Genomic DNA, 24,015 nt, shown 5'->3' on the forward strand with positions numbered 1-24,015 from the left:
ATATTTATTTTTTATTTAAAACCTTTATTTTGCCTAAAATGTAATTTATAGCTTTAGATTCAAATAAACTTTTAGTTTATTTTTATGGTTTTTACTATTTATAATAATGTTATTTATAAAAATTTGTGTATTTAGATAATTAAACATATTATTAAATCATAATTAAAAATTCATTAAATAGAACTTTTAACATATAAATTAACAAATAATTATAAATATTATTCAATTATTATAGTAATAAATATATATAAATATGAAATGGTTAATAATTAGATTGATTATCACAGTCTCTATTCCGATTATTGTTGGAGTAGCTATTGTTTTGTTGATATTTTATAAGAGTTTGTGGAATGCCCTCTACTAATGGTAAAGAATAGTAACCTTAATATTTACATTTTTTTTCAAAGTAGAATTAAATACTATTTTGAGCAAATTTCTCAATAATTGCTTGTAGATAATCATTTTACAAATAATAATTAGGGAAGATGAAAGCTTGAAATGGATAAATTAAAATTAATAATAGATTTTACATAACTCTGCCTATTCTCAATAGCTAATTGAAACTTATAGCTTCAATTAAGTAATCATTATATAATCTTGCTATTATAATAATCTTATTAGTTCTAGATATTTACCAATTCCTATCTTATTTTATTTATAAAGCTACAACTGCATTTAGTAGTTATCAACAGTATCATTTTAAAATATTATGGGTCTGAATTAAAAAGTATTTAAACATTTAGGCTTTCACTTTTCATTATTGAGGCATTTCTTTTTATAATATTAGTAAATCCAAACGCAAAGTTTCTTAAATGTTCGTATAGAGAATTAATATTTGATGAGTGTCCATAAGATGTTTACACAAAGCTCAACTAAAGTATCTTTTATGTGGATTTATACTACATAAGAGAAGGATTTAACTTTAATAAACTGACTACCCTTTAATAAGAATTTATAGTTATGGTAATCATTTAATTTATTCACAATAACTCATAAAAATTCTATAAAATATATTGAAGAACGAGTTTATTTCATATTATGGAAGAGCTGCTATAATAGCTTCTATTTCTGAAGAACGTTTGAAAATATAGACTCTCTACAACGCGGATACAACATCAATTATGGCTCATTAACCATCAAGGTAGAATCTATTATTTAACTCAAAAAATAAATAAATAATTGAAATTAATTAGGTATTAAAATTTTACAGCTTCAACCTATCAGACTTGCTTAGGTACTGATTTTATTGAACCTTACGATCCAAGATGTAGATCATGGTACAAGTATGCTAAATAGCATGAAGGTATATATTATTTAATTAAAATATTATATTTTAAATGTTATTATTAAATTAGGATATTTTTTTTATGAGCCTTACTTGGATGCTATAGAGGGAAACTTAGAAATGACTCTTTCATCACAAATTAAATATAATTCAGAATTTACTTCTGTTAGTAGTATAGATTATGAAATGAATTCTATGATTGATTTATTTAAAAATACTCAAAGCTAAAATGCATACTCTGTCCTTTTTCATGAATTCAACAATACAGTATTTATCTATTTTATTCATTCATTCATTCATTCATTCATTCATTCATTCTTTAATTTAACAATTAACTCTCGAAGTTAAAAATAGTCAATGTCTTTTATTTTTTTTTGTGATTAATAGATTAAGGAATTTAATTGAAATTATGAAAACTTTTTTAATTAAGGATGTTTTGAAATTAAAAAGTGAATTCTAGTTTGAATTTACTGCGTTAAATAGAATTTTTTAGCCATTGGTTTAAATTAAACCCTAATAAAAAATTTTAACAATATAGGAGGTGTATTTAAATATTATTAATCTTTAGGGTAAATTAATTTTTTTAATTAGTAAAAATTGACTATTCACTTTAGTTTTATTTACCAAAAAAACAATTCTATTTTACTATAAAAATAATTTTTCTTTCATTTCCTTTTTAAAAATTTTAACTATTGAGATTTCAATTAGAGCTTTTATAGAAAAATTAAATTTATTTTAATCAATTAACTATTCTAATTTTAATAAATTCAAAATTTCAGCTTTATATTTGAATGATAACTTTTTTAATTTATGATTTAAATTTAATTAGATATTTTATCATCCTTTACTTAATGCATCAGATGTAATATCGTGGGGAGACTTAGAGTTTTAGAATATAACTGATAATTGCAATGAGGCTTAAGCTTTAGAAGCTTGTATGATAGAAAAATAGGAGTTTGTTTAATAATTAAATAGTACAGTCAATTTTATACAAACATCAAATTATTCTATTTAGTAACAGATTAATACAGATGGTTTATATCAATATTGGTCAAGATATGGAGTTGATTTGTAATTTATTTTTCGCTTTTTGATATACATACTTAAAGCTTTATTTTTATTTTGAATTAAAAGAATTAGCTTAGTATATCCTATAAGGAGTTAAATAACTAAATATCCTACATAATAACCTTATTCATTCTCTATCATTCTTACTGCTAGAGTATTAGTTGATCAAAGTAGTTCATTGAAGCTATTTAATCTTTTAAATGCAAATTCAATTAAGATTCCTCTTTTAATTGAGTTTATTGTATTGAGTGGATTAATTGTTGTTTTTCTTGTAAACTATGGGCATTTTTAAATTTACTAAATTTAATACCCAATCGAGTTGTTAATAATATTTTTGTAAAAAAGTTTAATGGAATAACAATAATTCTAAAATCCCATTAATTTTAAAAGTGAAGGAAATGAAAAAGAAAAATCTAATAATTAAATTAATAAATATTTAAATACTGGTAATTCACCGAATTTAAATAAAAGCCAAAGTAAAATTAATAGCAGTTAAGTTAAAAGCTAGATAGCACTTTAAGATTAATCAATAATAAATATTAGTTTCTTTTAAAATAAAACAAAATAACTTTTTAGTTTTTAATAATATGACAAGTCAACTGCATAATTAGATTAATCTAACTTAAGGGAAAAGACTTAAAATTAAGATGAGATTCTAGAAATTTCAAGTAGAATATTCTAAAATTAAAAGAGAGATTTTTTAAATGAGAGTAAAATAATGACAAAATAAGCTAATAATAATAATAATAATAACAGTATTAAAAAAAACAATAATTCAAATAGAATACCCTTAGAAAATTCTTCTAATAAATCTTAAAATAGATTAATCAACTAATCAGTAACGGATTCTTATCTTATCTAACGATCAACAAATATCACTAGAGTAACGAATGATTTCGATATCTTATCTGATATAGAATAAATTGAAGAAAAAGAAAATGGATAATCTAAAATCCTTTCTGGATTAAAACCTCTCTTCCTTGAAATGAAAATTATCAAAAAGACATTTTAAATGCTTGAAGGGGTAATCAATTACTAGATTTAAGCATATTCTAATGATTAATAGGATGCAATTTAAACTCTTTTCCATTTTTCTAAGGCTAAAAGTACATTTTAAAATCTTCAAAATTAAACAGGACTAAGTCGATGCTACTTTAATTTAGGCATCATTTATCTTTTGAAAAATGAATATGAATAATCATGTGAATATTTTGAGGCATCAATCATGCAAAGCCTATAATTCATAGGATTAGAGTCTTTGGATTAGATTAACGAAAATATGTTTATAAATATTTAAAATGATTAAAAAGATTAGCTATTTATATTCTGTAAAAGAATACTGTCATTTGCTCATTCAATAAAATAATATTCAATATAATTAGCATAAAATTAAAATAAAGCACAATCAAAAGAAGAATTTTTGGTTTCAGATACATTCTATTTAAACTCTTCAATCAAATATTTAATGTAAAAGTCGATAGGAATATTAAAAACAGTTCAAAAAATAATCTACCACAATTATTAAAAAACCCCTTTCTAAGATATTTTTTTAATTTTTTTGTATTAAGAAATGATTGAAATATATATATATCTTAAAAAAACAAATGAAATTGATCAATATTTTGAAAAATCAAATGCTTTACTAGATACATATTTACATAATTTAAATGTTAACAATAGTTTCAATAGTTATGTTAAAGATAAGAAATGTATTGAATAATAAAAAACAAAAAATATAATTATCGAATTACTAAAAACAAAATAAAAGTTTTTATCAGGCATTATTGAAAAATAAAATAAAAATTATAAATAGGCTATTGAATATTTCACTTAAAGTCTAGAATATGGAACACATTTTAATCCTTAGTTGAGATAATAAGTTATTGTAAACTTAAAATACTTATTTAATAAGCTTTGTATTTAATAAAACGTTATTGATGAGCAATTTGATAAGTTTGATTGTGATACTCCAATAGATTTGGTATATGTAATTCAATTAAACTCAATATCTTCATATATTATAGCTGAGTCTTGCCTCCAAAATATTAGAAAATCTAACTTTTTAAAAAAAAATGATAGAATTTAAATTATCATCTTTAATTAAGAGCTTGATGTTTTATTGCCCTACACAAGGATAATTAGTGATAATTATTGGTAAATAATTATGCGTTCAATAAAGAAAATTGGACTAAATACAATTTAAAGATAAAAGTTTAGCTTAAAAAGATTAGATTGGATCTAAGCAATAAACCAAACTTTAGATCATATTTACGAACTCAAAGAATTAGATTTAGTTAAACTAAATCAAATTTATAAATTAAATAGTAAATATCACAAAAATCTATGTCCTGAATAATTATAAAACCATTTAAAGATAAGTCAGTAAAATGATTTAAATTTAAGAAAAAAAGTAATAATTTTATAATCTGCATATTAATAAGCTTAAAATGATCTAATAGTTAAAAAAAGTTTCATTAATCTATAAAAAAATTTAAAATTAGAAAAACCAATCATCCTTCACTTAAAAGACTACCAATCAATTATTGATCGTAATTAATAACAATAACTATAATCAAATTTTATTGAATATGAGGCATTCTATGAAGAAAATAAGTTAATCACAAAATTAAAAAAGCTTAGAGACTAAGAAATTCTCAATCCAGAATATGAATTTATGGTCATCTTAAATAATTATTGAAAGAAAAAAATATAGATCATATATATATATATACATCTTAATTAAAATACCTATTAATTTTTGATAGATATCTAATTAAAAGATAATTCATCTTTAATTTAATATAAAAATAATATTTTGAAAAAAATTTATTAGCTTTTTTAAAAATAGGTATTTTATACAAACTTTGAGTTAGTTTATTTATTTATAGCGATTAGCTGAATGTTTATAAAATTTTTATCATTGTATTTAAATTCTAAAAAAATGAGATCTAACAAAAAAATTTAGTTAAAAAAAATAAAATTCTGCATGTAATTAGGTAACTTAAAATTTTTATTGCCCACTTTTATTCACTTTTATTAAGGAAAGAAGCTACTGAAATTTTGATTGATTAATTTATTTGTTTAATAATACAGATAAACATCCTTTATTTTTAGTGTGTTATTTTCTAAATATAAGTATTGAATAAATAATAAGTAAGACAAAAAGAAAAAAATTAATGTATAAGCGCTAATAATCATACTTATAGCTACAGTGGCAGTATGTAAAAGATTTTTTAAAAATAGAATAACTTCCAATCTTAATATACAAGAAATGTGTTTTATTTCTAAATTAATTGCAAGGGTTTTTGAAATTCATAATGATATACAGCTGTGACACTCACTACATCTATATATAATTATTATCCTTATATTTAAATAATTATAAATATATTTCTAATTTATTTTTAAGTTTCGTGAATAAAACAGATATTTAATATAAAAAATGCATGGATTATAGGTTTTTGGAGCCATATGATCCGAAATTTAGATATGAGTTATGAATTTACCAAAGAGAATGGTTGATTTTTAAAGATTTTTAAAGGTTAACAAATTAATATTAATTTATTATGTTAACTAATAAATATAAAAATTTACTTCTACTTTAAATAGATTTTTTTTATGAGCCTTATTAGACCATTTTTAATTTTAATTAGAGACTACTTTAATAAACAAGCTAAGTCAAAAATACCTAAAAATTGTAGAATACTAACTTTATAGATTATGATATGAACGATTTGTTGAATCTGCAAACTAATTTTCTGTTATATTTCATGAGTATAACAGAAAAGATATTTATTTTTTTTATTATAATTGTTCAAATTTAAATAAAAGAAATCATTTTTAGAGAAAAACATAAAATCTACAATTTAATTTAAAATGTTTGCAACCTAAATACCATAATTTCTTCATCATAAATGCTACTAATTTCAAATAATCAGCTAGGTTACCTCTTAATCATCTTTTTATCATAATTTAAAATAAAATTTACTTTATTATATAATAAATTTGAAGGAAGTACAATTAATTATCACTTTTAGAGATCATTTTTCTTTTTTTTAAAACAAATTTAATATGCTAAAGATCATTTTTAAAGTAAGTAACAATTTAATATGATTAATACATTTTATAATTTAAATTCTTTTATTTGCCTTTAGTATATATTTAAATTCAAATAAACTTATGTTTATTTTAATGGTTATTGGTTATTTACAATAGTTTTATATTTAAAAATTCGTGTTTTTAGATAATTAAATTTATTATTATCAAAATAATTCAAATTTCTTTAGAAAAGTAAATAAAACAAATAAATTAGTAGATAATAAATAAGTTTATTCAATTTTTTATTTCATCAATATAAAAAAATAAAAAAATATGAAATCACTAATAATTAGATTAATTATCACAGTATCAACTCCAATTATTGTTGGAGTAGCACTTGTTTTGTTGATTTTTTACAAAAGTTTATGGAATGCTCTCTATTAATGGTAATAAATTGTAATTTTATATTTAAATAAATTTTCAAAGTAGAATTAAATAAAATTTTGAACATACTACTCAATTATCACTCGTAGAAAATCAATTTACTTATTATAATTAGGGAAGATGAAAGCTTAAAGTGGATAAATTAAACTTAATAATAGATTTTGCATAATTCTGCATATCCTCAATATCTAATAGAGACCTACAGCTTCAATTAAGTAATCATAATATAATCTTGCCATATATTATAACCATCATATTATTTTTAGATTGTAATAAATTGCTTTCTTATTTTATATATAAAGCTACAGCTGCATTTAGTAGTTATCAACAGTATCATTTAAAAATATTATGGATCTGAGTTAAAAAGTATTTAATAATTTAGGTTTTGGTTTATTTATCATAAAGACATTTCTTTTTATAAAATTAGTAAATCCAAAAGCAAACTTTCTTAAATGCTCCAATAGAGAATTTACATTTAATTAATGTACTTAAGATGTTTACACAAAGCTCAACTAAAGTATCTATTATGTAGATTTATACTTTGTCAGAGAAAGATTTAGCTTTAATAAACTCACTATTTAATAATAAGAATTTATAGCCATGGTAATCACAAAATCATTTATTTAGCAATAACTCATAAAAATTACATAAAATATATTCAAGAACGAGTTTATTTCATATTATGGAAGAGCTGCTATATTAGCTTCTATTTCTGAAGAACTTTTGAAAATATAGACTCTCTATAACGCGGATACTACATCACTAATGACTCACTAGCCATCTAGGTTGATATTACTATTTAATTCAAAAAAAATAATAATAATAATTGGAATTAACTAGGAATTTAAATTTTACTGCTTCAACCTATCAGACTTGCTTAGGAACTGACTTTATCGAACCCTACGATCCAAGATGCAGATAATGGTACTAGTATGCTAAATAGCAAGAAGGTATATATTTTATTAACTAATTATATCTTAAAATTATTTTATTTTAGGGTATTTTTTTTATGAGCCTTACTTGGATGCTATAAATGGAATTTTAGAAATGACTCTTTCCTCAAGAATTGATTACAATTCAGAATTTATGTCAGTCAACAGTATAGATTATGAAATGAATTCTATCACTGATATATTTAAAACTTCTCAAAGCTAAAATGCATACTCAGTCCTTTTTCATGAATTCAACAATACAGTATTTATTTATTTTATTCATTCATTGTTTAATACAGCAAAACACTTTTAAAACTAAATATGATCACTGTCTTTTAAATTACTTTAGTGATTAATTTAAGGGCTCTTAATTTAATTGATAAAAATTTGTTTAATCAAAGATTCTTTTAGATAAAAAGAGCTAATTTTACTTTGATATTTAAAATTCTAAATTAAATTTTTTAAACAATTATTTAGTTTATTTAAGTCTTTATAAAAAGTTTTAAACATTTTAAGGGGTGTTTTAATATGTTAATCTTTAGGTTAAACTAATTTTTTTTATTAGTAAATAATTTGTTTAATACCAAAATTTTATAAAAAATTTATTTGGTTTTTTTTATTTACAAACTTTAAATGATATTTTATTAAGAGCTTTTAATAAGAATTAAATTTATTTTAATGAATTAAGTGTATTAATTTAATAAACTCAAAATTTCAGAGTAATATTTAAATGATAACTTTTTAATTTTTATGATTTTATTTTATTAGATATTTTATCATCCTTTACTTAATGCTTCAGATATAGTATCATGGGGAGACTTGGAATTTAAGAATTTAACTGATAATTGCAAAGAGGTTTAAGATTTAGAAGATTGTAAGATAGAAAAATAGAAGTTTTTTTAACAATTAAATAGTACAGTCAATTTTATACAAGCATCAAATTATTCTATTGAGTAGCAGATTAATACAGATGGTTTATATCAATATTGGTCAAGATATGGAGTTGATTTGTAATCTATTTTTTACTTTTTTTATATTTTTAAAGCTTTATTTTATTTTGAATTAAAAGAGTTAGTTTAGTATATCCTATAAGGAGTTAAATTACTAAATATCCTACATAATAACCTTATTCATTCTCTATCATTCTTACTGCTAGAGTATTAGTTGATCAAAGTAATTCATTGAAGCTATTTAATCTTTTAAATGCAAATTCAATTAAGATTCCTCTTTTAATTGAATTTATTGTATTGAGTGGATTAATTGTTGCTTTTATAGTAAACTATGGGAATTTTTAAATTTACTAAATTTAATACCCAATTGAGTTACTGACCATATTTTTGAAAAAAAGTTTAATAGAATAACAATAATTCTAAAATCAAAGTGAAAAAGAAAAATCTAATAACTAAATTATTAAATATTTAAATACAATTAATTCACCTAATAGAAGCCAAAGCAAAAGTAATATCATTTAACACAAAAGTAAAATAGCACTTTAAGATTAATCTATTTTAAATATTAGCAGCTAAAATAAAATAAAATAGCGTTTTACTTTTTAGGCTTATGATAAGTCAACAATATAATAAGATTAAATTAACTTAAAGGAAAAAACGACTTAAAATTAAGATGAGATCCTAGAAACTTCAAATAGACTATTCTAAAGTTAATTTAAACGAGAATTTTTAAATGAGAGTAAAATGATGACAAAATAAACTAATTATATTAACCATAATAATAATAATAATAATAATAATAATAATAATAAACAAAACAATAATATAGATAGAATTTCCATAGATAATTCTTCCGATAGATCTTAAAATAGATTAATCAACTATAACTATTCTGTAACAGACTTTAATCTTATCAAACGATCAACAAATATGACTAGAGTAACGAATGATTTCGATTTCATATCTAAGATAGAATAAATCGAAGAAAATGAAAAAGGATAATCTAAAATCCTTTCTGGATTAAAACCTCTTTTCCTTGAAATGAAAATTATCAAAAAAGCATTTTAAATGCTGGAAGGTGTAATCAACTACTAGATTCAAGCATATTCTAATGATTAATAGGATGTAATGTAAACTCTTTTCCATTTTTCTAAGGCTAAAAGTACATTTTAAAATCTTCAAAATTAAACAGGAGTAAGTCGATGCTACTTTAATTTGGGCATCGTTTATCTTTTGAAAAATGAATATGAATAATCATGTGAGTATTTTGAGGCATCAATCATGCAAAGCCTATAATTCATAGGATTAGAATCTTTAGATTAGATTAACGAAAATATGTTCATAAATATTGATAATGATTAAAAAGATTAGCTATTTATATTTTGTAAGAGAATACTCTCATTTGCTCATTCAATAAAATAATATTCAATATAATTAGCATTAAATAAAAATTAAGCCCAATCACAAGAATAATTTTTGGTTTCAGATACTTACTGTTTAAATTTTTCAATCAAATATTTAATGGAAAAGTCGATAGGAATTTTAAAGTTTGTGTAAAAAATTATCTATCATAATTATTAAAAAACACCTTTCTAAAATGTTTTTTTAATTTTTTTGTATTAAGAAATGATTGAAATACTTTTATATCTTAAAAAAACAAATGAAATTGATCAATATTTTGAAAAATCAAATGCTTTATTAGATACATATTTAAATAATTTAAATGGTAACAATAACTTCAATTTTTATTTTAAAGATAAGAAATATATTGAATAATTAATAACAAAAAATATAATTATCGAATTACTAAAAGCTAAATAAAAGTTTTTATCAGGTATTATTTAAAAATAAAATAATAACTATAAATAGGCTATTGAGTACTTCACTTAAAGTTTAGAAAACGGAACCTATTTTAATCCTTAGTTGAGATAATAAGTTATTGTAAACTTAAAATACTTATTTAATAAGCTTTGCATTTAGCAAAACGTTATAGATGAGCAATTTGATGAATTTGATTGCGATACTCCTATAGATTTTGTATATGTAATTTAATTAGACTCAATATCTTCTACTATAATAGCTGAGTCTTGCCTCGAAAATATTAAAAAATCTAACTTTTTTAAAACAAATGATAGAATTTAAATTATCATCTTTAATTAAGAGCTTGATGTCTTATTGCCTTACACAAAGATAATTAATGATCATAATTGGTAATTAATGATAGGTTCGATAAAGAAAATTGGACTTAATACAATTTAAAATTAATAGTCTGACTTAAAATAATTAGATTGGATCTAAGGAATAAACAAAGCTTTAGATCATATTTATGAATTGAAGGAATTAGATTTAGTTAAACTAAATTAAATTTATAAATTAAATAGTAAATATCATAAAAATCAATCCCCCTAATAATAATTATAAAAGCATTTAAAGATAATTCAGTAAAATGATTTAAATTTAAGAAAAAAAGTAATAATTTTATAATCTGCATATTAATAAGCTTAAAATGATTTAGTAATTCAAAAAAGTTTCATTAATCTATAGAAAATTTTTAAATTAGAAAAACCAATCGTCCTTCACTTAAAAGACTACCAATCAATTATTGATAATAATTAATAACCATAACAATAATCTAATTTTATAGAATATGAGGAATTTTATGAAGAAAACAAATTAATCACAAAATTAAATAAGCTTAGAGACTAAGAAATTTTCAATCCAGAATATGAGTTTATGGCCATCTTAAATAATTATTGAAAGATTAAGTACCTAAATCATATATATCTTAAGTAAAATGCATATTAATTTTGATTGAAAGCATTTGCTAATTTTTTAAATATTATTGGTTGAATATTTATTAGCTTTTTATAATTATGAATTTTTTAAAATGTATATTTAATATTGAAATTATATTATAAATTTTGTATTTAAAGTAGAATAGGTTATCGAAATAATAATATTTTTAAAATTAAAAAAATTTAGATCTTAAAAATAAATTAATTTAAAAATACAAAATTCTACTTGTAATTAAACAACTTAGATTCTTATTGCCCTCATTTATTAAGGAATGAAGGTCTTGAAATTTAAATATAGCTAATCTTTTAATTAAAATATCACGAACTGTGTAGGTACAGATCGTGATATTTCATTTAATTTTTATGATTTAAAGCTAATTTACCTTAATATCTAAAATTTCAGTGTATAGCTTTGAAAAAGGCAGTCCCTTGGTTACTATACATATATATATTTATTTGTTTCCTACTACAGAAATAATTATCTGAGAATTACAATAGGTGTTACAGAATAACTTTATATTGCTAATCCTATTATATTTTTTCAAAAGAATAATAATTATTTCAACTAAGATAAAAAATCTATGAGTTTTAGTTATTATGGCGCAAGTTTATTTTAAACTTATTCTAATTTTGAAAACATTAATTATTACTCTTTATACTAAATTGATTGACTTGTTAAAACATATATAAAATAAAAATACATTCATTATAATATTATTCCATATGTTTTTCTATTAAGCGTTTGGTGCTATCATTTCAAATAATAATTTCCTTTTTCTCTAATTTGATCATTCTAAAATGTATCCAGAGAAATTTGATTATAAAAAATTCAAAGATAATATGCAAATACTGGAATAGAAAACAACTATTTATTTTATTTTCTAAATAAATAAATATTTAAAAAATTATATCAAAGTAAAATAATTGTTTAATAAAAAATAAATTTCATTTCTAAAAGATCATAATTTATCACATAATAGATTAATTTATTCAAGATAGTGAACAAAATCATCTTGAATTAGTTAGATTCTTTCAATTATGAGCCAGTATAAAAATGTGAATTTAAAAAGAAAAGATTATGTAAGCTCTTCTAAAAAATGTTTAACTGTCCTAAACAATATTTTATTATTTTTTATTGCAATTATATAAAAACTATATTGAAATAAAATAAATTTATACTTCAAGCTCATGTATTAAGTTTATTGAAGTTTTATTAATCAATTATACATCCATTATCTAACTATCTATCTATCTTATTATAATTTAAAGTAAAATTTACTTTGTAATATATTTTAAGGAAAAACAATTACATACAAATTCTTTATGAAATAAAATTTTAAAGCATTTATTGTTTAAAATTTTTTATTTGTCTTAAGTATAGATTGCAACTTTGGATTCAAACAAACATACAATTTACTTTTATAGCTATTGGCATTAACAATGATGATTTTTATTAAAATATATATATTTAGATGATTAAACATAAAAAACATAGCCGATTAAAATTTCTTAAAAAATAACTTTCATCAAATAAATAAACAAATAATTATTAAGTTTATTCGAATTGTTATTTTATCCAAGGAAAATATATCTATAAATATGAAGTAGCTAATAATTAGATTAATTATCACAGTCTCGATTCCAATTATTGTTGGAGTTGCACTTGTTTTGCTGCTTTTTTATAAGAGTTTATGGAATGCCCTCTACTAATGGTAATCAATTGTGATTTTGAGATTTAAATATTCAAAGTAGAATTAACTAAAATTTTTAACAAACTGCGCAATCATCACTCAGAGATAATCAATTTACTAATAATAATAATTAGGGAAGATGAAAGCTTAAAGTGGATAAATTAAACTTAATAATAGATTTTGCATAACTCTGCCTATGCTTAACGTTTAATAGAGACTTACAGCTTCGATTAAGTAATCATAATAAAATCTTTTTATTATAATCATCATATTATTTTTATATTTTAAAAAATTCCAATCATATTTTATCTATAAAGCTGCAACTGCATTTAATAGTTATCAACAGTATGATTTAAAAATATTATGGATCTGAATTAAAAAGTAATTAATATCTTAGGTTGTGGTCATTTATCATAACGGCATTTTTTTTTTATAAAATTAGAAAATCCAAAAGCAAGCTTTCTTAAATGTTCCAATAAAGAATTTTCAAATAATGAGTGTCCTTAAGATGCTTATACAAAGCTCAACCAAAGTACCTATTATCTAGATTTATACTTTGTAAGAGAAAGATTTAGCTTTAATAAACTCACTGCTCAATAATAAGAATTTATTGTTATGGTAATCACAAAATTATTTTTTTCACAATTACTCATAAAAATTCTATAATATATATTCAAGAACGAGTTTATTTCATATTATGGAAAAGCTGCTATAATAGCTTCTAATTCAGGAGAATTTTTGAAAATATAGACTATTTACAACGCAGATACTACATCACTTATGACTTACTAGCCACCTAGGTAGAAGCTATTATTTAACTCAAAATTTAAATAAATAATTTAAATTAAATAGGGATTTAGATTTTAAAGATGCAACCTATTAGACATGCTTAGGTACTAATTATACTGAACCCTATGATCCAAGATGTAGATAATGGTACTAGTATATTTAATAGCATGAAGGTACATATATATTACTTAATTAAAAAATAACATCTTAAAATATTATTATTGAATTAGGATATTTTTTTTATGAGCCTTACATGGATGCTATAAATGGAAACTTAGAAATGACTATTTCGTCACAAATTAGTTAGAATTCTGAATTTGTATCAGTTAGCAGTATAGATTATCAAATGAATTCTATAATTGATTTATTTAAAATTTCTCTAAACTAAAATGCATACTCTGTACTTTTTCATGAGTTCAACAATACAGTATTTATTTATTTATTTATTTTATTTATTCTTAGTTTTATACATATAGCAAACAATTTTAAAACCAAATATAATCACTTTCATATAAATTACCTTAGTCATTAATTTAATAGCTCTTAATTGAAATAATTAAAATTTGTTTAATTAAAGATGCTTTTAAATAAATAAAATAATTTCATTTTGATATTTAAGTTTAAACAGTTTGTTTTAGGGGTTTTTTTAATATATAAATTAATTTTTAAGGTAAATTAATTTTTTTAATAATATCAAAGAATTTTAATTTTTTGAAAAATTTGAAAGGGAAGCCTCCCTTTTCAAATTAGCTTCTTAATTTTTATTTTTAATCTATCAAAAAAAAAGCCAAGCTCCCTTTTTTCTTTTTTTGATTAATAGAACAATTCCAGAATATTTTTTAATCAATAAGTGATTTTAATTTAAAATTCTTTAAGCATTAAAAGGCTGGACCTGTAAAAAATGCGAGGGATTTAAGTATAAACTCAAAACTTTATTTTTATTAACGAAATACAGCTTTTTAAATTTTTTATGATTTAATTTCAATTAGATATTTTCTCATCCTTTACTTGATGCATCAGATATAACATCATGGGGAGACTTAGAGTTTAAGAATTTGACTGAAAATTGTTAAGGAGCTTAAGCTTTATCAGATTGTTTGATAGAAAAATAGAATTTTGTTTAATAATTAAATAATACAGTGAATTTTATACAAACATAAAATTATTCTATTGATTAGCAGATTAATACAGATGGTTTATATCAATATTGGTCAAGATATGGAGTTGATTTGTAATTTGTTTTTCACTTTGTTATAATTAATCTTTATTTTATTTTGATTTAAAAGAATTAGTTTAGTATATCCTGTAAGGAGTTAAATAACTAAATATCCTACATAATAACCTTATTCATTCTCTATCGTTCTTACTGCTAGAGTATTAGTTGATGAAAGTAGTTCATTGAAGTTATTTAATGTTTTAAATACAAATTTAATTAAGATTCCTCTTTTAATTGAGTTTTTTGTATTGAGTGGAATAATTGTCGTTTTTATAGTAAACTATGGGAATTTTTAAATTTACTAAATTTAATACCCAATTGAGTTGCTCATCATATTTTTGTAAAAAAGTTTAAAGGAATAACAATAATTCTAAAATCCAAATAATTTTAAAAGTGAAGGAAATTAAAAAGAAAAAAATAATAACTAAATTACTAAATATTTAAATACAATTAATTCACCTAAGTTAAATAAGAGCCTAAGCAAAGTAAATAGCAGTTACTACAAAAGTAAGATACCACTTTAAGATTAATCAATATAAAATAGTAGCTTGTAAAATTTAAAACCAAAATAGATTTTTATTTTTTAGCAAAATGATAAGTAAACAGTATAATAAGATTAAAATAAATTAAGGGAAATAAATTTAAATTAAGATGAAATCTAAGAAACTTCAAGTAGACTATTCCAAAGTTAATTTAAGCGAGACTTCTTAAATGATAGTAATATAATGATAAAATAATCAAATTAAATCAACCATGATAGTAGTATTAAAAAATACAATAATTTAAAAAGATTGCTCAAAGAAAATTCTTCTGATATGTCTTAAAAGAAGTTAAACAACTATAGCTATTCCGTAACGGACTTTTAATGTATCGAAGAATCAAAAAATACCACTATAATGAATAATGACTTCGATTAATTATCATAAATAGAATAAATCGAAGAAAAAGAAAAAGGATAATCTAAAGTCCTTTCTGGATTGAAACCACTCTTCCATGAAATGAAAATTATCAAAAAAACGTTTTAAATGCTTGAAAAGGTAATAAACTACTAGATTCAAGCATATTCTAATGATTAATAGGATGTAATGTAAACTCTTTTCCATTTTTCTAAGGCTAAAAGTACTTTTTAAAATCTTCAAAATTAAACAGGTCTAAGTCGATGCTACTTTAATTTGGGCATCATTTATCTTTTGAAAAATGAATATGAATAATCATGTGAGTATTTTGAGGCATCAATCATGCAAAGCCTATAATTCATAGGATTAGAATCTTTAGATTAGATTAACGAAAATACATTCATAAATATTGATAATGATTAAAAAGATTAGCTATTTATATTTTGTAAGAGAATACTCTCATTTGCTCATTCAATAAAATAATATTCTTTATAATTAGCATAAAATTAAAATAAAGCATAATCATAAGAATAATTGTTGGTTTCAGATACATTTTATTTAGACTCTTCAATAAAATACTTAATGCAAAAGTCAATAGGAATATTAATGATCGTGCAAAAAATTATCTATCATAATTATAAAAAAAAACCTTTCTAAGATATTTTTTTAATTTTTTTGTATTAAGAAATGATTGAAATATTTATATATCTTAAAAAAACAAATGAAATTGATCTGTATTTCGAAAAATCAAATGCTTAACTAGATATATATTTATACAATTTAGAATGTAGCAATATTTTTGATTCTCATGTTAAAGATAAGAAATATTTTGAATAATAAAAAACAAAAAATATAATTATTGAATTACTTAAAACAAAATAAAAATTTTTATCAGGCATTATTGAAAAATAAAATAAAAACTATCAATAGGCTATTGAGTATTTCACTTAAAGTTTAGAATATGGAACACATTTTAATCCTTAGCTGAGATAATAAACTATTGTAAACTTAAATTACTTATTTAGTAAGCTTTGTATTTAGTAAAACGTTATAGGCGAGTAATTAGATAAGTTTGATTGTAACACTCCTATAGATTTGGTATATGTAATTCAATTAGACTCAATATCTTCATATATTATAGCTGAGTCTTGCCTCGAGAATATTAGAAAATCTAAATTTTTTTAAAAAAATGATAGAATTTAAATTATAATTTTTAATTAAGAGCTTGATGTTTTATTGCCTTATACAAGGATAACTAGTGATCATAACTGGTAACTATTGATAAGTTCAATAAAGAAAATTGGAATTAATACAATTTAAAGTTAACAATCTGACTTAAAAAAATTAGATTGGATCTAAGCAATCAACAAAACTTTAGATCACGTTTATGAATTCAAAGAATTTGATTTAGTTTAACTAAATCAAATTTATAAATTAAATAGTAAATATCATAAAAATAATAAAAATCAATGCCCCGAATAATTACAAAAGCATTTAAAGATAATTCAGTAAAATGATTTAAATTTAAGAAAAAAAGTAATAATTTTATAATCTACATATTAATAAACTTAAAATGATATAAATATTAAATAAAGTTTCATTAATCGATAAAAAATTTTAAAATTAGAAAAGCCTATCATTCTTCATTTAAAAGACTAACAATCAATTATAAATAATAATTAATAATCATAAATATAATCGAATTTTATAGAATATGAGGTATTATATGAAGAAAATAGGTTAATCATGTAATTGAATAAGCTTAGAGAATAAGAAATTCTTAATCGAGAATATGAGTTTATGGCTATCTTAAATAATTATTGAATTAACAAGCACCTAAATCACATATATCTTAAGTAAAATACCTATTAATTTTTGATAGATATTTAATTAAATCATTTTTAATTTAATAAAAAAAGATTGAAAACAAACATTTGCTAGTTTTTTAAAAATAGAAATTTTATACAAATTATGAGTTTATTTACAACTATTAATTGAATATTTATTATCAATGTATAAATTTTTAATGAATTATTTTTAATATTGAAATTAAATTACAATATAAATTTTTGTTTTTTGCTGATTAAATTATCAAAATAATATTTTTTTTTAATTCTAAAAAATTATCTAAAAACTATTTTTTAAATAAATAATAATTTAATACATACATACAAATTCTATTCCATCTTATATTTTAAAACCTTTTATTGTTTAAAATTTTTTATTTGTCTTAAGTAAAGATTGCAACTTTGAATTCAAATAAAGATATTATTTACTTTTATGTTTATTGATATTAACAAATAATGATAATTTGTAAATATTTGTATATTTAGATGATCAAACATATAAACAAATAATTGATTGAAATTTTTTAAGACAGTACTTTAAACAAATAAATTAACAAACAATTACTAAGTTTATTCAAATTGTTATTTTATCATAGTAAAATAAATATATAAATATGAAGTCGCTAATAATTAGATTAATTATCACAGTCTCGATTCCAATTATTGTTGGAGTTGCACTTGTTTTGCTGCTTTTTTATAAGAGTTTATGGAAGGCCCTCTACTAATGGTAATCAATAAGTATTTTAATATTTAAATTTTCAAAGTAGAATTAACTAAAATTTTGAAAAAAATACTCAATCATCACTCAGAGATAATCAATTTACTAATAATAATTAGGGAAGATGAAAGCTTAAAGTGGATAAAATAAACTTAATAATAGATTTTACATAATTCTGCCTATGCTTAATGCTTAATAGAGACTTACAGCTTCGATTAAGTAATCATAATATAATCTTATTATTTTAATCATCAAATTATTTTTTTTTTAACAAATTTCTATCATATTTTATTTATAAAGCTGCAAATGCATTTAATAGTTATCAACAGTATCATTTAAAAATATTACGGATCTAAAGTAAAAAGTATTTAATAACCTAGGTTGTGGTTATTTATCATAACGGTATTTCTTTTTATAAAATTAGAAAATCTAAAGGCAAGTTTTCTTAAATGTTCCAATAAAGAATTATCAATGAATGAGTGTCCTCAAGATGTTTACACAAAACTCAATTAAAGTACCTATTATGTAGATTTATACTTCGTAAGAGAAATATTTAGCTTTAATAAACTCACTACTCAATAATAAGAATTTATTGTTATGGTAATCACAAAATTATTTATTTCATAATAACTCATAAAAATTCTATAAAATATATTCAAGAACGAGTTTATTTCATATTATGGAAAAGCTGCTATAATAGCTTCTAATTCAGGAGAATTTTTGAAAATATAGACTATTTACAACGCAGATACTACATCACTTATGACTTACTAGCCACCTAGGTAGAAGCTATTATATAACTCAAAATATAAATAAATAATTTAAATTAACTAGGGATTTAGATTTTAAAGATACAACCTATTAGACATGCTTAGGTACTGACTTTACTGAACCATATGATCCAAGATGTAGATAATGGTACTAGTATGCTTAATAGCATGAAGGTACATTTATATTATTTAATTAAAAAATGATATCTTAAAATATTATTATTGAATTAGGATATTTTTTTTATGAGCCTTACTTGGATGCTGTAAATGGAAATTTAGAAATGACTATTTCGTCACGAATTAATTACAATTCTGAATTTGTATCAGTTAACAGTATAGATTATCAAATGAATTCTATCATTGATTTATTTAAAACTTCTTAAAACTAAAATGCTTACTCTGTACTTTTTCATGAGTTCAACAATACTGTATTTATTTATTTTATTCATTCATAGTTGAATACAGCTAAACACTTTTAAAACCAAATATAATCACTTTCTTTTAAATTCCCTTAATGATTAATTTAAAGGCTCTTAATTGAAATAATGAAAATTTGTTTAATTAAAGATGATTTTAGATAAAAAATGATAATTTGATATTTTAATATCTAAATTAGATTTTTTAGGCATTTATTAAATGCAAGTCTTTATAAAAAGTTTTAAACATTTTGTTTGGGGGTTGTTTTAATATATTCATTCATTTTTAGGGAAAATTAATTTTTTTAGTTAATAAATAATTATTTTTTAAAGATTTTATTTACCAAAATTTTTCTTTCAACTCTTTTTTTTATTTATAAAATTTAATATAATTGATATTTTCTAAACATCTTTTATAGAAAAATTAAATTTATTTTAATGGATTAAACTTTAATTTTAATATAGTCAAAATTTCAATTTTATATAAGAAAGATAGCTTCTTAAATTTTTTATGATTTAATTTCAATTAGATATTCTATCATCCTTTACTTAATGTATCAGATGTAACATCATGGGGAGACTTAGAGTTTAAGAATTTGACTGAAAGTTGTTAAGGAGCTTAAGCTTTATCAGATTGTATGATAGAAAAATAGAATTTTGTTTAATAATTAGATAATACAGTTAATTTTATACAAACATAAAATTATTCTATTGATTAGCAGATTAATACAGATGGTTTATATCAATATTGGTCAAGATATGGAGTTGATTTGTAATTTATTTTTCACTTTGTTATAATTAAAGCTTTATTTTATTTTGATTTAAAAGAATTAGTTTAGTTTATCCAATAAGGAGTTAAATATCTAAATATCCTACATAATAACCTTATTCATTCTCTATCGTTCTCACTGCTAGAATATTAGTTGATCAAAGTAGTTAATTGAAGCTATTTAATATTTTAAATGCAAATTTAATTAAGATTCCTCTTTTAATTGAGTTTATAGTATTGAGTGGATTAATTGTAGTTTTTTTAGTAAACTATGGGAATTTTTAAATTTACTAAATTTAATACCCAATTGAGTTGCTCATCATATTTTTATAAAAAAGTTTAAAGGAATAACAATAATTCTAAAATCCAAATAATTTTAAAAGTGAAGGAAATGAAAAAGAAAAAAATAATAACTAAATTACTAAATATTTAAATATAAGTAACTCACCCAAGTTAAATAAAAGCCAAAGCAAAATATGTAGCAGTTAATACAAAAGCAAGATACCACTTTAAGATTAATCAATATTAAATATTAGCAGCTTCTAAAATAAAACAAAATATCTTTTTACTTTTTAGCAAAATGACACGTAAACGGTATAATAAGATTAAAATTACTAAAGGGAAAACATTTTAAATTAAGATGAAATCTCAGAAACTTCAAGTAGAATATTCTTAAGTTAATTTAAGCGAGACTTCTTAAATGATAGTAATATAATGATAAAATAATCAAATTAAATCAATCATGATAGTAGTATTAAAAAATAAAATAATTTAAAAAGACCATTCAAAGAAAATTCTTCTGATATGTCTTAAAAGAGGTTAATCAACTACAACTATTCCGTAAAGGACTTTTAACATATCGAAGAATAAAAAAATACCACTATAATGAATAATGAATTCAATTAATTGTCATAGATAGAATAAGTCGAAGAAAAAGAAAAAGGATAATCTAAAGTCCTTTCTGGATTGAAACCACTCTTCCATGAAATGAAAATTATCAAAAAAACATTTTAAATGCTTGAAAGGGTAATAAACTACTAGATTCAAGCATATTCTAATGATTAATAAGATGTAATTAAAACTCTTTTTCATTTTTCTAAGGCTAAAAGTACATTTTAAAACCTTTAAAATTAAACAGGACTAAGTCGATGCTACTTTAATTTGGGTATCATTTATCTTTTAAAAAATGAGTATGAATAATCATGTGAGTATTTTGAGGCATCAATCATGCAAAGTCTATAATTCTTAGGTTTAGAATCTTTAGATTAGATTAATGAAAATATGTTCATAAATATTGATAATGATTAAAAAGATTAGCTATTTATATTTTGTAAGAGAATACTCTCATTTGCTCATTCAATAAAATAATATTCAATATAATTAGCATAAAATTAAAATAAAGCATAATCATAAGAATAATTGTTGGTTTCAGATACATTTTATTTAGACTCTTCAATAAAATACTTAATGCAAAAGTCAATAGGAATATTAATGATCGTGCAAAAAATTATCTATCATAATTATAAAAAAAAACCTTTCTAAGATATTTTTTTAATTTTTTTGTATTAAGAAATGATTGAAATATTTATATATCTTAAAAAAACAAATGAAATTGATCTGTATTTCGAAAAATCAAATGCTTAACTAGATATATATTTATACAATTTAGAATGTAGCAATATTTTTGATTCTCATGTTAAAGATAAGAAATATTTTGAATAATAAAAAACAAAAAATATAATTATCGAATTACTTAAAACAAAATAAAAATTTTTATCAGGCATTATTGAAAAATAAAATAAAAACTATCAATAGGCTATTGAGTATTTCACTTAAAGTTTAGAATATGGAACACATTTTAATCCTTAGCTGAGATAATAAACTATTGTAAACTTAAATTACTTATTTAGTAAGCTTTGTATTTAGTAAAACGTTATAGGCGAGTAATTAGATAAGTTTGATTGTAACACTCCTATAGATTTGGTATATGTAATTCAATTAGACTCAATATCTTCATATATTATAGCTGAGTCTTGCCTCGAGAATATTAGAAAATCTAAATTTTTTTAAAAAAATGATAGAATTTAAATTATAATTTTTAATTAAGAGCTTGATGTTTTATTGCCTTATACAAGGATAACTAGTGATCATAATTGGTAACTATTGATAAGTTCAATAAAGAAAATTGGAATTAATACAATTTAAAGTTAACAATCTGACTTAAAAAAATTAGATTGGATCTAAGCAATAAACAAAACTTTAGATCACGTTTATGAATTCAAAGAATTTGATTTAGTTTAGTTAAATCAAATTTATAAATTAAATAGTAAATATCATAAAAATAATAAAAATCAATGCCCCGAATAATTACAAAAGCATTTAAAGATAATTCAGTAAAATGATTTAAATTTAAGAAAAAAAGTAATAATTTTATAATCTACATATTAATAAACTTAAAATGATATAAATATTAAATAAAGTTTCATTAATCGATAAAAAATTTTAAAATTAGAAAAGCCTATCATTCTTCATTTAAAAGACTAACAATCAATTATAAATAATAATTAATAATCATAAATATCATCGAATTTTATAGAATATGAGGTATTCTATGAAGAAAATAGGTTAATCATGTAATTGAATAAGCTTAGAGAATAAGAAATTCTTAATCCAGAATATGAGTTTATGGCTATCTTAAATAATTATTGAAATAACAAGCACCTAAATCACATATATCTTAAGTAAAATACCTATTATTTTTTAATAGTTATCTAATTAAAGCATTTTTAATTTAACAAAAAAAGATTTAAAACAAACATTAGCTAGTTTTTTAAAAATATAATTTTTTTACAAATTATAAGCTTATATACAGCTATTAACTGAATATTTATTATCAATGTATGAATTATTTTAATTTATTTTTAATATTAAGATTAAATTACAATATAAATTTTTGTTTTTTGCTATTAAATTATCAAAATATAAAGTTAATAATAACATTATATAAAATTCTAAAAAAATAGGATATAAGAAATAAATTAAGTTAATTAATTATGGCCATTTTTTTTTTAATTTTCTATGGCCTTAATTAATGAGGAATTATAATATATAATAAAAATGTAATTAATTTTGCATTTATAATAAATAATTGAATAAAATTAAAAATTTTGATTTAGACTAATTTATTTGTATTACACGTCAAAAAATTAATGCATCATCTGTTTAAAATTGAAAATCAAAATTTAAGATATGGATATTTGCTAACTTATATATATATTCAATAATATAACTTGGATTTTAATATTTAGGTTTTTGCTGTAAGAAAAGTTATTAAATAAAGAACTTAACTATTCAAATTAATTAATAATCATGTAAATTAATTATCATTTTC

At 20.7% G+C, this 24,015-nt stretch overlaps 3 protein-coding genes across 3 annotated transcripts; all 3 read left to right on the forward strand. All coding sequences in view use genetic code 6, as the record gives it.

The window, feature by feature from the left end:
* Positions 1 to 253: 253 nt before the first annotated feature.
* TTHERM_00126840 (tetratricopeptide repeat protein) lies at positions 254 to 5,051 on the forward strand (the record flags this gene model as incomplete). The annotated part of the gene is made up of 11 exons (XM_001016264.3): positions 254 to 366; positions 481 to 580; positions 664 to 727; positions 788 to 963; positions 1,020 to 1,141; positions 1,194 to 1,303; positions 1,356 to 1,552; positions 2,115 to 2,356; positions 2,444 to 3,681; positions 4,132 to 4,677; positions 4,855 to 5,051. The coding sequence occupies 11 exons, from the start codon at positions 254 to 256 to the stop codon at positions 5,049 to 5,051; spliced, it is 3,105 nt and encodes a 1,034-aa protein (XP_001016264.2).
* Positions 5,052 to 6,724: 1,673 nt separating this feature from the next.
* Positions 6,725 to 11,474, forward strand: TTHERM_00126830 (tetratricopeptide repeat protein; the record flags this gene model as incomplete). The annotated part of the gene is made up of 11 exons (XM_001016263.2): positions 6,725 to 6,837; positions 6,951 to 7,050; positions 7,138 to 7,201; positions 7,263 to 7,438; positions 7,499 to 7,620; positions 7,676 to 7,785; positions 7,833 to 8,029; positions 8,536 to 8,777; positions 8,861 to 10,101; positions 10,474 to 11,097; positions 11,278 to 11,474. The coding sequence occupies 11 exons, from the start codon at positions 6,725 to 6,727 to the stop codon at positions 11,472 to 11,474; spliced, it is 3,186 nt and encodes a 1,061-aa protein (XP_001016263.2).
* A 1,637-nt stretch (positions 11,475 to 13,111) lies between these two features.
* On the forward strand, positions 13,112 to 23,333 carry TTHERM_00125819 (tetratricopeptide repeat protein; the record flags this gene model as incomplete). The annotated part of the gene is made up of 20 exons (XM_001470752.2): positions 13,112 to 13,224; positions 13,338 to 13,437; positions 13,521 to 13,584; positions 13,646 to 13,821; positions 13,882 to 14,003; positions 14,056 to 14,165; positions 14,223 to 14,419; positions 14,982 to 15,223; positions 15,279 to 16,549; positions 17,000 to 17,375; positions 18,789 to 18,888; positions 18,970 to 19,033; positions 19,094 to 19,269; positions 19,330 to 19,451; positions 19,504 to 19,613; positions 19,671 to 19,867; positions 20,386 to 20,627; positions 20,684 to 21,954; positions 22,294 to 22,950; positions 23,137 to 23,333. 20 exons carry the CDS (start codon positions 13,112 to 13,114, stop codon positions 23,331 to 23,333), a joined length of 5,907 nt encoding a protein of 1,968 aa, XP_001470802.2.
* Positions 23,334 to 24,015: the final 682 nt, after the last annotated feature.

The sequence above is a fragment of the Tetrahymena thermophila genome, assembly GCF_000189635.1.
Source record: "Tetrahymena thermophila SB210 genomic scaffold scf_8254645, whole genome shotgun sequence".
In the NCBI taxonomy this organism is placed as follows: domain Eukaryota; phylum Ciliophora; class Oligohymenophorea; order Hymenostomatida; family Tetrahymenidae; genus Tetrahymena; species Tetrahymena thermophila.